General features: G+C 42.7%; 2 protein-coding genes across 4 annotated transcripts in view; one reads left to right on the top strand and one right to left on the bottom strand.

Annotated features, from left to right (window-relative positions):
- Nucleotides 1-4,924, top strand: part of WHAMM (WASP homolog associated with actin, golgi membranes and microtubules) — an 84,142-nt gene extending 79,218 nt beyond the window's left edge. For both annotated transcript variants that reach the window (XM_014341562.4, XM_034939304.3), the window contains 2 exons: nucleotides 844-1,342; nucleotides 3,492-4,924. In XM_014341562.4, the coding sequence (XP_014197048.3) occupies nucleotides 844-1,342; nucleotides 3,492-3,799 (807 nt within the window). In that variant the 3' untranslated portion in view covers nucleotides 3,800-4,924. The remainder of the gene's footprint in view (nucleotides 1-843; nucleotides 1,343-3,491) is intronic.
- Nucleotide 4,925: 1 nt separating this feature from the next.
- HOMER2 (homer scaffold protein 2) overlaps nucleotides 4,926-13,684 on the bottom strand; it is a 145,884-nt gene continuing 137,125 nt past the window's right edge. The window contains exon 10 of one of the 2 annotated variants that reach the window (XM_057299918.2): nucleotides 4,926-8,063. The gene's annotated coding sequence lies outside the window, so the exon portion shown is untranslated. The remainder of the gene's footprint in view (nucleotides 8,064-13,684) is intronic. The other variant, XM_057299919.2, reaches the window with a different exon arrangement.

The following is a 13,684-nucleotide window of genomic DNA, read 5'->3' as shown; positions in this document are numbered from 1 at the left end:
GCCAGTTTCTTTAACTTTGGTTTTTGAGATATATTCATGTTAATATGTATAGAGCTAGTTCATTTTAATGAGTTCATAGTATTACATTTTATGTTTTATTGGCTAATCAGTGCCTTCTTTAGGGACTTCCTCTCAAGATTAGCTCTTTGTAGGGCTAGGTTTTTCTATATCAAATGAATACCTGAAAGACCAGAACTTTTTCAATTTACATTTTTTAAATTATGAAATTAACTCTTAAGCCTAAAAGTAAGAGAAAAGAAATATCCACAGGCTCTGTTATAGCTGCCACTTGGATGTCGACTGTGCTGGCATTTTTCATAGAACTTTTCTCATTTTTAATCATAATACATATTATTTTATATCTGGTTTTCATTGAACACTATCATCTGATTTTTTCCTGATGTTTCAGGCGTTGTACTATTTATCACTTTTTATGGCTTTTTTTTTTTTTTTTGGAGACGGAGTCTTGCTCTGTCGCCGGCTACTTAATATTTTGAATAGATTTGTCATAATTTTTTCAACAAATATCTTATTATTCGTATTTTAGCATTTCTAATTTTCCATACTAAAAGTTGATGACTATTTTCCTCTATATGTATGCTTTCATATCTTCATTTTATTACAGAGAAGGTAATACTTGATCAAAGGATACAAATGCTTATCTTTTTTTTAATCCATGAAAAATGGGTTCGGTAGCAAGGATGGCTGTACAAACAAGGAGTCACTTTGTGAATTAGACCATCCATGCATAGAAACGGATGTGTTTATAGATTTCTAGAAAGTTTCAGCATTTTGATGGTTTGCACTTGTGGCAGATTGCTCACCATGGTTTTTCATTTTCAGAAACGCCTAGCTCAATCTGTCCGAAACACCTCTGGCTCAGAACCTGTGGCTCCAAACCTGCCAAGTGATCTTTCCCAGCAGATGTGCTTGCCAGCTTCCCACGCGGTGTCAGTAATTCACCCGTCCTCTAGGAAAACTAGAGGTGTTCCCCTATCGGAAGCTGGTAATGTGAAAAGCCCCAAGTGTCAAAACTGTCATGGAAATATCCCTGTCCAGGTTTTTGTTCCAGTTGGTGATCAAACACATTCCAAATCCAGTGAGGAATTGTCACTGCCACCACCTCCTCCTCCTCCACCACCACCACCGCCGCCACCGCCGCCCCCACCCCCACCCCCACCCCCACCCCCTCCTCTCCGTGCTCTGTCCTCATCCTCTCAAGCTGCAACTCATCAGAACTTAGGCTTCCGGGCTCCAGTGAAAGATGACCAGCCACGTCCTCTAGTGTGCGAATCACCTGCTGAGCGACCACGTGACTCCTTGGAAAGTTTTTCATGTCCAGGTAATCCACTGGAATTCTGTCCCTGCTCCCCATGAGTTGTTAAGCTGTTGAAGCATTCTAGCTTCAGAAGCCATCATCTTCAAATGGAAATCATTTTTATAATTCTCTATAGCCTTAAAATATTCCAGTATTTGCTGCCTTGAGTATCATTATTCTTTTATTGGAAAGTTAGTATAGTATAGCCTAAATCTGGTTTCATAAATGTTAATTCAGTTTGAAGAAACCATCTCTATACATTTAATGATCGCATGACTTGGGATTTCTGAGGTTGTTAAAGTATCAATCTATTTGAAGTTTCTTAAGACTTCAGTATGTATTTGATTTCTGCCATTGGAATACTTTTCAATACTGTTTTAAATTATGCTTACTCTTGCATCTCTGAGTCCTTTATAGAATCCAGTTGTTGTATTTTAAGCAGAATACTGGTTGGAAATTACTGTAGAGGCATACTAGCCAGAATGTAGAAGGCTGTTCTTGCAGACTGACTAGCACACTGAGGACCCTTACTATTGGAAATCTTTCTAAAGTGCAATGGGACAGAAAGAAAAAGTGGGCCACTTGTCTTGGCAAGTGCAGTACACTGAATACTCCTGACAGTTTCTTTAATAGGGCTATAGTTCTCACTCAGAATTTGAATTTTGACTTTAGACATTAAGTGTTGAGGAGAATGGCCTAAATCTGCCTAGACTTGGAGCCTACTGCTTTGGGGGGTATGTGTGTGCACTTTAGATAAATCCTAGCAAAATTTATGTAAATTTGTTTTTAAAAGTATGCTTAAGCACCTCCACCTAAACTGTGCAAGGTTACTGTAATAAGTGTTATGAATGATATAGCAGTTCCCAACTGTGATTCTGGTTAATTGAGCAATCTGGCTATTCTGAGTTCAGAGCTTCACTGTACCTAGAACCAGGTACAAATGAAAATGTTCAAATATTAGGTGGAGACCCAATGGCCTGTTTCCATGGGGTTTGCAACAACTGCCCTGTGAATGAAAAGTAAAGAGTTCGCGTGGCTATGTCTAGATCGGACTTTGGAAGTGGGCAGATCTTTGTGGGGTGCCACATTCCCAGCCCAGATTCAATGCACATGGTTTTGGGAAGTTCTGTTCAACTCACAAATGCTGCTAATTCACAGGAAAGAATAAGAAAGTGTGAATTTGCACCAGAGAATGCCCTTGATTGTGAAACCTGTCTCATTACCCCCAGAAAGAAATTGTAATAAGAAGGTATAAGTTTAAATCCAAAGCAAAATAGCCTTTTGTTAGCCACAGCATGGCCTTTCAATCCTGAGCTAGAATTGATTATTAATCTTGAAGCCTTACCTGGAAGATCTCTAAATTAGTGGCCACAGTCAGGCCTGTCTCCAGCAGGCGATAAAAGATTTTTACCCTCTCAGGGGTCTCCAGGTGCCAGAGTGAAAAATAGCTTCTCCTCACCAGTGCCTTGAAGCTCTGATCTAATTGTGTTTTGACAGCATTTCACATCCTCAAAAATAAAGTATGTAAGCCACCTCAGGGTAATGTAGGTGGAATTAAACACATTATATACAGAAAAATGTGCCAGCACCACCCCTCCGGTGGCGGTTCATTGAGTTGCCGGTTAAAGTTTTATTTTAAGCCTTTTCATGTGTAGAAACCTACTCACTTCATTGTCATAGAATGAGTCATCACTGACTAATATCCAAGACTGAAGTTAAATTGAGCAGGATAAATTTTTTTTTAAAAGATTTCTTTTAGCTGGACAGGGTAATGAAGGAGATACAGCTTCAGAGGTATCCAGGTCACGCACAGTGGGTGAGACTATTCCACCCCAGGCCTCCGTAACACTCTTCAGGATGGGAGGGACAGATCACATTTGTCTTGTAAAACAGTCATTCTAACAAAAGTGCATGCCTGTTCCTGTCAGTTGCTATGGATTTGAAGAAGTTAGCAGAAAGGAAGTGGTTAAGCTAAAACATGAGCTATTCAGCTGTCCTGGATTCAACCAGGGAGCTTATCGTTAGCACGTAATCAAGGCATTTGCTTAATGAAGTGATTATTTGTTTAAATCATGGTGTTAACTGATATGAGATTTCACAATTTCATAGCAGTAATGTCCTGGGAAGGGAAAGTGTTTTATTGATAGTACTAGCTCTGCTTATTCAATTTCAGAATCTATGGATGAAGTGTTGGCCTCCTTAAGGCATGGCAGAGCTCCTCTCCGGAAGGTGGAAGTGCCGGCGGTGCGCCCTCCCCACGCCTCAATCAATGAGCACATTCTGGCTGCCATAAGGCAAGGGGTCAAACTGAAGAAAGTTCACCCTGATCTTGGCCCAAACCCCAGCAGCAAACCAACCAGCAACAGACGCACCAGTGACCTTGAGAGGAGCATCAAGGCTGCGCTCCAGAGAATCAAGAGGGTGTCTGCTGACTCTGAGGAGGACAGTGATGAGCAGGACCCTGGCCAGTGGGACGGTTAGGCTCAAGTTTGACAAAAGCACCTGCCACAGTAGGCTTGAATAAAGTAGGTGAGTCTTAGACCTATTGAAAAGCATACTAACAGGGTGCTGATAGATGGGCCACATAACACCCCGGAAGATCAGCAGGGCCTTGTGTGGGCTGCTGCAGCATTTTTTTTTTTTTTTCTTTTTTGAGATGGAGTCTCACTCTGTCGCCCAGGCTGGGGTGCAGTGGCGCGATTTCGGCTCACCGCAAGCTCCGCTTCCCAGGCTGGGGTGCAGTGGTGCGATCTTGGCTCACTGCAAGCTCCGCCTCCTGGGTTCATGCCATTCTCCTGCCTCAGCCTCCCGAGTAGCTGGGACTACAGGTGCCACCACCATGCCCAACTAATTTTTTGTATTTTTTAGTAGAGGCGAGGTTTCACCGTGTTAGCCAGGATGGTCTCGGTCTTCTGACCTCGTGATCCGCCTGCCTCAGACTCCCAAAGTGCTGGGATTACAGGTGTGAGCCACCACGCCCGGCCTTTTTTTTTCTTTCTTTTGAGACAGAATCTCACTCTGTCATCCAGGCTAGAGCGCAGTGGCGTGATCTTGGCTTATTGCAACCTCCACCTCCCAGGTTCAAGCAATTCTCTGCCTCAGCCTCCCGAGTAGCTGGGATTACAGGCATGCACCACCACGCCCAGCTAATTTTTGTATATTTAAGTAGAGACAGGGTTTCGCTATGTTGGCCAGGCTGGTCTTGAACTCCTGACCTCGTGATCCACCTGCCTTGGCCACCCAAAGTGTTGGGATTATAGGCATGAGCCACTGTGCCTGGCTGATGCTGGAGCTTTTATGTGACACGGTGACTCTTAAAACTGGGGAGGGACGTAGAGATGAGAGTTTCACACACCAGCCCATAGGTGGGATGTCAAGACCCATCAGAAGTGTCGCTGGCCTAAGAGAAGAGCACTTATTTCTCACCATGGCTGATCTAGAATTGTTCCCTGATTCTGAAAGAAGTTTACACTACACTGGTAAGCAGCACTATTAGACTACTGACTGTGGCCTTCTGTGCATATGGAATAATGATTTCTCAGATTTGTAGGCTTGAATGTGAATGTTATTTTATCAGTAATCAGAATAAATTGCTTATATTCAGGAGTTATTTTAAATATTTAAATGAAATTTATTTTAGGCACCAAGCACTACATAAACTCATAATAACTATTTACAATGCATTAGCATCACTCATGGGGTAATGAAAACATACCTTAGCTGCTGTAAAAGCAAAGCCTTCCGTGTCTGGGTGGGCTTAAAGTTTTTAATAAGATTTTAGCTAAACATTTGTTTAAGTGAATACTAAGGATGGAGCAATAGTGTTATTTTCCTCAGGAACTGAAGTCTCATGCTGAAGTATTTTCTCCTTAAAATTAAATTTTTAAAATCAGGAAAGGGGAAGGGATTGATGCAAAGCAGTCCATTCATTTCTCAGACTGCAAGCATCCCTACTAACCTCATCACCCTCACTCTGGTGATGTTACTCCTGGGTTTCCACAGAACAAAAGGAATGCACCTCGTTTACAAAGAAAGTCCTGATATAGAATAGAAATCTTCCTACTTCAGTTTTTGTTTTTGTTTTTGTTTTTTTGAGACAGAGTCTTGCTCTGTCAACCAGGCTGGAGTGCGGTGGCATGATCTCAGCTCACTGCAACCTCTGCCTCCTGGGTTCAAGTGATTCTCCTGCCTCAGCCTCTCGAGTAGCTGGGACTACAGGCGTGTGCCACCACACCCAGCTAATTTTTATATTTTTAGTAGAGATGGGGTTTCACCATGTTGGCAGGATGGTCTCGATCTCTTGACCTTGTGATCCTCCCACCTTGGCCTCCCAAATGCTGGGGTTACAGGCGTGAGCCACCACACCTGGCCTTCCAGTGTCTTAACTAACTGGCACACAGCAGCCTGAGGGGCCTCAGTTGGCATAGCTGGGAGGGGCGTGAGTCCCTTTCAGCAGCTGCAGCCTGGGTCTCCCTCTGTGGCATGGCCACTGCCAGGTTTCCCAGCCACTGCCAGGTTGCCCACGGGTCTGTCTGTCATGTGTGCTACCTTTTCAGAATCCAAATCCAACTCCTGTGTATGAATGAATGTGCCTCACTGTGCTGGCCCAGGCCTGATGGGCCAAGCCCTGACTCTGCACTGGCCCCTGTACCTGCCGCTCCCACCCAGGTTCCCAGGGGTGTTCCAGTGGGGGACGCAACCTGCGGGCTACTCGCTGGGCATCAGGTCCAGATCCCAGAGACAGGTCCAGTGGCTGTGGCCCAGGCCTCCTTCCCCACCACAGACAGGCCAGGCTCAGCATCAAACTTCCTAGGGAAAGAATTTGGAATTGAAAAAGTAGCAAAATCAGAACTTTGTGGGACTTTTCTTATGCATATTTTGCAGTTTGGCATTGTTTGTAATTACGTATTTATAATTTCAGTATTTTGAGATACCAGCGAGCTTAATCAGGGTAAAATAATTCTCAGAATTTGCTTTCTAAGGGCTGCCAAACACAAGAGGCCTTTGAAAAAAGGATCCTTTTCAAAAGAACGTTCTCGCAATAAAAGTTCCTGGCCCAATTGTGTCTTCTGTGCATCAACGCTTCCTTTCCTCCTCTGGAACCTTCTCTCCTTCCTTTCTCCCTTTTCCTGCTTTTTCCAGCCAAGCCTTGAAGTCAATCCAGACTTTGGCTTCAGGGAATTCAGAGCCAAGGAAGTGGGGACAAGTGTCTCCTATTGCCTAGCTTCAGAGCTCTCCAGTCGGCCTCCAAAGCACTGCCAGTCTTCACCTCTCCCTGGCTTTCCAGCCCACACAGGAAGGGCAGCCCCTCAGCCTGGCAGACAAAACCCTCAGAGACTTGGTTGCCTCCCCTGGGCAGCCCCTGCCCCTGCCACAGGTTTTAGTCCAGCAATACCATGCTGCTTCCTGCCTGCCCCCAAAGGGCCTGCTCTCTTAAGTGCCTGGAATTCTCCCTGCACCCTTCATGTCCTGGCAAACCCATGCCCATCCTTAGGTCTCAACCCCACAGCCTTTTCCGCCAGGTCTTCTCTGACCTCTCTCTCCTATACAGCCATGTACCTTGTCTTGGGAGTCTGGTACAAAGGAGGACTGGCATCTGCTCCTAGTACAGCCAATCCTGTGGATTGTCCTGGAGTGAAAAGCAATGAGCTAGGCCAGTCAGACTTGTGTATTCATCTGTTCGTCCATTCTCTCTCTTCAGAATTTGAACTAGGGAATCAGGCAGGTGGTAACGGCAGCCAGAATGAGGAGGTTATTGGTTAAAGGCCACATGGCATGTGAAACCCACGTAGTTGAGTGGATTTATGGGGCAGAGGCTCTCAGACCATAGGGTGTGTAAAAGCACACGAGAGTGCATTGGTTTTCTGTTGCTGCCATAACAAATCACCACAAAAGTAGCTGCTTAAAAGACAAATTTCTTATCTTACAGTTCTGTAGTCAGAAGTCTGACATGGGTCTCACTGGGCTAAAATCAAGGTGTTGACAGGGCTGTGTTCTCTTCTAAAGGCTCCGGGGAGAAGCCGTTTCCTTGCCCTTTCTGGTTTCTAGAGGTTGCCCCTGTTCCTTGGCTTGTGGCCCCTTCCTCCACCTTCAGTGCCAGCAGCATTGTATCTGACCCTTCTTCCATCATCACATCTCTTTCTGACCCAAGGAAAGGTTCTCTGCTGCTGAGAACTTGTGTGATTAGTCTGGGCCCACCCGGATAATCCAGGATCATCTCTCCATCTGAAGGGCCCTTTTGCCAACTATGGTAACATAGCCACAGGTTCCAGGGATTAGGATGTGGACATCTTTGGGGACCATTATTCTGTCTAGTAAAAGGAGCTTTCTAGAATGAAGATTTCCAGGCCCAGAATGCAAGGGTCCTCATCCAGGTTTTTTTGGGATGGGCCGGCAACACAAATAGCTCTGAAGCAGCTGCTCTGCAGATTGTCCTTAGAAAAATGCTACTACACAAAAGTCAGAGGACCTTAGTGGGCTGGTGACGCAGGAACAGCGAAGCAGGTACACTTAGAGCCACCGTGGGCTCCTCCTGGGGTCAGCGATCCTGAAGCCTGGTATTCATGAGGTCTTCAGAATGTCCCAGGTTGTCCCAAGTCTGGAGAAGTGGGGTACACACTGGCCTCTGTCGTCGGCTGCCTATGAGAGCTCTGCCTTGTGGGGGAGCCTCCAAAATCCCCCATCAGCTGAGTTCCATGAACACCTGCAATGGAGCAGCTCACCCCTCCACTGGAACAGAGCAGATCTGGGGAAAGTAATAGTCTTCTTACCGTGGTGTTCCCAGGGCCTGGGCATAAGGGTGCACAATAAATATTTGCTAAATGAAAACATGAATGAATGATTTAACAGCTGTAAGTATGAAAAGGACGATGGAAGAGGCACAAGTCCCCCTCCCTGGTAGTAGTTTAGTTTCATCCGGAGGGCTGCGGCCTTTGGGGCCTAAAAGAGGAATGGAGTTGGAGCAGTAAAGGATTCCAGGGAGTGGAACAGCATAAGCAAGAAGAACACAGGGAGAGTGCACAGCAAGGCCTGGGCAGGCAGGGGAAGAGCCTGCAGGGTCCTAGGACCTGATCTGTCCATGCTTTAGGAAGAAGCCTCTGGCAGCTCTGCATTAGAGGAATACGAAAACGGAGGAGATCCTGGAGGGTACGGGAACAGGGTAGGCATGGGCCGGTCAGAGCAGCGGTAGAGTGAAGAGATGACATGGCAAGATGGAGAAGCACAAGACTGTGTAACCTACTGTGCAATAAGCAAGAGAAAGGGCACAGAGATGGTAACAACTCTGGCAGGCGCAGCGGGGCCACTGCTGGGAAGTAGGGGGTAGAAGAACTGTGGCTCTCGGCAATGCAAACAGCATTGGTGGCAGCCACAGAATTATTTCCACTCAGTGGTCTTGACTCCCGTGCAAACACACATCGGGCTTATCTAGCAGTCCCTTCAAGTTAAATGAAGTCATTGTGGCGCCAGACAGGGCATGGCTACAGGGAGGTCCCAGGCAGGCAGAGCCAAGTACAGCTTCATGGAGATTCCTACAGCACAGAACAGCTAATTCCTATGTCCCAAGCACGGGATGGAGGCATGAGGTATCCAGCGGGGTAGGAAATGGGGATATCTCAGCAGACGTGGATCCCCTCCCCTTAACATGTTGGAATATGTAAGCTCCCCAGAACTGTAAAGGACTCTCCTCTGGAGAAAGGGGAGTGCTGAAGCTGACTGAGTCAAATTGCATGAGCCTGGTGGAACAGGGGCTCAAAAATCAACACTCACTTGAATGAAGGAAAAATAGAGAAGGTCCTATTTCTTTTACTCTTGAGCTGAGGGCTGGGATTCACCACTCCTACACATTTGGGAAAAGCCAGTTCTGTGTTTGATACAGACTTTGCCATGTGAATAGCCTGTTCCAACAGCTCTGGAAAAACCTTTTCTGGTGGGGGCTGTGTATGGTGGCTTGCACCTGCGATTCTGGCATTGTGGAAGGCCAAGGCAGGAGGATCATTTGAGCCCAGGAGTCAGGACCAGCCTGGAAAACATGGCGGGACTCTGACTCTACAGAAAAAAAAACCAAAATCTTATCTGGTGGAATGAGTCTCTGAGATTAGCTTTTACCCCAATAGCCAGGCATATAAAGCTACATTCTGCTGCCTTCTCAGAAGGCTAGTCCCCACAGAAGAAAAGTGCCTCATAGGTTGCCTTTGTGTGGGCCCTACTGAGGCAGAATATGACCAGATGAAGGGCAGGCATCCCCTAAACATCCCTAAGCATGGGGTTGCCCCAAAGCAAGAACCAGAAACATTGGCACACTCAAAAAATCCCAAGCCTAATATGCCCCAGCCCCCACTTCCACTTATGCTTTGGTTCAGGAGTAGCCTGCAAGGACATTAGCCTACTTAGGGAGATCAAGAACTTCCAAAGTAACTTGTCAAGATACAAAGGATTTCTGAAAGATTTCTGTTGACTTAAAAACAGACACAAATATTTTACTGAACTATGTATTTCTACAGAAACTATTACAACAAAATCAGGTAAAATTCACAAAGGTATACAAGCCTTTAAAGGAAAATATTTTTTCCCTTAAATATAAAAAGATCATTTGCCAAATAACATCAAAAAGAAACAAAGCAAAAACTGTTAGAAACAAAAGAAACAGAGAGAAATACAATAATAGGAGACGAACATATCTTTCTTAGCCTTAATGAATCAAGTAAATTAAAATTAAAGGTCCATAATATTATACTTTGTAAGGTCAAATGAATACATCTGATTGAATTTTGTTCCCTTCAGAGAATATGCTTTCTTCTTCAGTTTCCTGGGGATATGTATTAAAACTAAAAATTAGGTCTCAAGAAAACATCCATGATCTCCAAAATGCACACAAATTGTACAGGCCATACTCTCTTTGACAAGGCAATAAAACTAGAAGTTTGTAAGAAATGCTAAAAAACAACAACAAAATAAACTACCTGGAAATTTAAAAGCATAATTTCAAAAAACTCCAGTAAAAAATAAAGTCAAATCTGAAATTATAAATTATTTATAACTTAGAACACTAAATATAAATTTAAGAGATATGGATAAAGATGTATTTAGAGGAAAAGTCGTACCTTACAATGTTAGTAACTGTGTCTTTTATTAAGGAAGAAAAAGTTAAAATGGCATGTAACTTAAGAAGGTGGGAAAATAATAAAGGAAAAAATTAAGAACAAAACGAAAAGAATCATGAAATAGTAAAACAGTAAAATTAAGATATAAATCTCAGAGTTGGTTATTTGAAAAGATCAATGAAACAGAGTAATTCTGGAAAAACCAATGAGAACAAAAAGGGAAAGCACACGCAACATGGGAATGAGGAAGCAGAATACTACAACTCCAGGCCAACAAATCTGAAAATAGAACAGAATCACTATTTAGGAAAATTCACTTAATTAAAAAAAATTTTTTTTTGAGAAAGGGTCTTGCTCTGTGTCCCAGGCATGCTCACAGCTCACTGCAGCTTCAGCCTCCAGGGCTCAAGTGATCCTACTGCTTCAGCCTCCTGAGTAGCTGGGACTACAGGCACACACCACCATGCCTAGCTAATTTTTAGTAGCGACTATGTTGCCCAGGCTGATTGTGAACTCCTGGGCTCAAGCAATCTTCCTGCCTCCGCCTCCAGAAGTGCTGGGATTACAAGCATGAGCCACTGTGCTTAGCCAGGAAAATTTAAATTGCCAAAAACTTACAGAATAGAAATAAAGTTTGAAGAAAATAATGAGCATGAAAAAAATTTAAAAAAAAACCAACCCCATATTTCCTAAAAAGGCACTACTAGATTTGGACAGTTTCATACATGTTATAAAAACTTCAAAGAGCAAAAAATTCTAAATATTTAAATGTTTCCAGGGCATAGAAAAACAGAGCTTCCCAAGTTCTTTTTAATTTTTTTAAGAAGTTAACAAACACCAATAACTGACAAAGCAGAAAAAAAATTACCCAACTATTCATCTTATTTAGGTATGAAAAATTCCATAATAAAATGAGAAAACCAAATCCAGAAGAATTTCACAATTTAAAGCTCTTATTTTTATTATACAAGTAATACACAATCTTTGTAGAAAAATCAGAAAGTACAGATAAGAAACACAAAATAAAAATCTACTATGGACCAACCAATCATAAATAACCACTGTTAACATTGAAAGGAGATGTATATTAAAAGAATAGTATACTATGACTACATCAGATTCTTGTAGAAATGCAGAGATGTCTTAACATTAGCAAATCTATTAAAACGATTCATCTAAAGTCATAATAGAGAAAAGCCAGTTGATCATCTTGACAGATGTGGAAAAAAGCCATTTAATAAAACCCCAACATCCATTACTAATAATATTTTCATCAAACTAGAAATAGAGGGCATAACCTTAATGTATAATTCAAATATTAAGATTATTTTACACTAAGAGTCAAATTTATAGTTTTGGAGAAACACTCTTCTAAGTAAAAAATATATATATATATATCAAATAATGTACAATATCAGCACAATTATGTAAGTGTTTTTTAACATTGTTCTAAAAGTACCAGTCAATGTGATGAGTTGAGAAAGTGAAATAAGATTACAAATATGGGAATAAAATTATCAACCTACCCAGAACTATTACCCAACTGAAAAAGGCGAAAGAAATAACAACAGCAAAACCTTTAGAATAATTCAGTAACTGGCTAGTTACAAAATCAATAACCAATCGCCAAGTTAAACTATTATACAACTACACACTACTCTCTTATGCAGAGGTAAGAATGAGGTAGATTGATGTGTACTGACATAGGAAGATCTATTGCAAAGAGAAAAATGCTAACAGCAGAAGGGCTGTCTCATATGGTCAAAGTGCTAAAACATACTTTAGGAAAAAACTGATGAATATGCTGTTGACTGTTTTTCTGGGGGAAAGGGATTTTAATTATGGGGGACTTTAATTTTCTACATTATGTTTTTAAATAATGTTTACACTTACATAAGTCTAATGTTTTAAAGTCATAAAAGCGATAGATTTAATTTTCATTTTTTAAAGTAGTAGGAAAAGATCTCATTTACAATAGTAACCACACTAAAAAAATCACCTATACTAGAAAAGATAGGCTGAGAAACATAAAACATAAATTTACTGAAAGGTTAAATATTATAAAGATGTTAGTCCTCTTGTGTAAAATATGTAAATTTTACTCAATCCAATTTCTAATTTTTCTAAACATAAAATTATCTCAAACTTCTTTTGGAAGGTTTTTTTTTTTTTTTTTTTTTTTTTTTTTTTTTTTTTTGAGACAGAGTCTCGCTCCGTTGCCCAGGCTGGTGCTATCTCAGCTCACTGCAACCTCCGCCTCCTGGGTTCACTGCCTCAGCCTCCCAAGTAGCTGAGATTACAGGTTCCTATCACCACAGCCAGCTAATTTTTTTTTTTTTTTTTTTTTTTTGTATTTTTAGTAGAGATGGGGTTTCGCCATGTTGTCCAGGCTGGTCTCGAACTCCTGACCTCAGGTGATCCATCCACCTTGGCCTCCCAAAGTGCTGGGATTACAGGCGTGAGCCACCGTGCCCGGCCTGCACAATATACTAGGCAAGTTTTGAAAAAGTTTAATGGGGAAGTTTAGTCCAAAGCTACGGCGATCCAAACAATGTGGTACCAGTGCTAGAATGTGCAGGAAGATCACAACCCATAATAAAGAGTTCACAGCACACTCAAGGCCAGGGTGCTTATCCTGGCACCCAACAGAAGGGCTAGGTGTATGGCAAAAATGGGATTTCATATAGAATAAAGGATAGACTTCCCAATAAACAGTGTTGGGGTAATTTAGAAAATACATTCCAGATAGATCAGAGGTTTTTAAAATTTTTTTTAGAGACAGGGTCTTGCTCTGTTCCCCAGGCTGGAGTGCACCGGTGCCATCAAAGCTCACTGTAACCTCAAATGCCTGGACTCAAGTGATCCTCCCACCTTGGCGACCCAAAGTGTTGGGATTACAGGCAAGAGCCAACATGCCCAGCCAGATCACAGATTTAACTGTTTAGAAAGAAATAATAAAAGTACAAGAATAAGATAGTGGTGAATATTTATACAACCTTGCCATCAGAATTGGGAAGACCTCGCCGGGCTTGGTGGCTCACACCTGTAATTCCAGCACTTTGGGAGGCCAAGGCGTGTGGATTGCCTGAGTTCAGGAGTTCGAGACCAGCCTAGGCAACATGGCGAAACCCATCTCTACTAAAAACAAAAAGTTACCTGGGCGTGGTGGCATGCACTTGTAGTCCCAGCTACTCGGGAGGGAGGCTGACACACGAGAATCGCTTGAACCCGGGAGGCGCAGGTTGCAGTGAGCTGAGATCACGCC

This window comes from Pan paniscus, chromosome 16 (genome assembly GCF_029289425.2).
Source record: "Pan paniscus chromosome 16, NHGRI_mPanPan1-v2.0_pri, whole genome shotgun sequence".
Taxonomy (NCBI): domain Eukaryota; kingdom Metazoa; phylum Chordata; class Mammalia; order Primates; family Hominidae; genus Pan; species Pan paniscus.
This window is presented reverse-complemented; position numbering and strand designations above follow the sequence as displayed.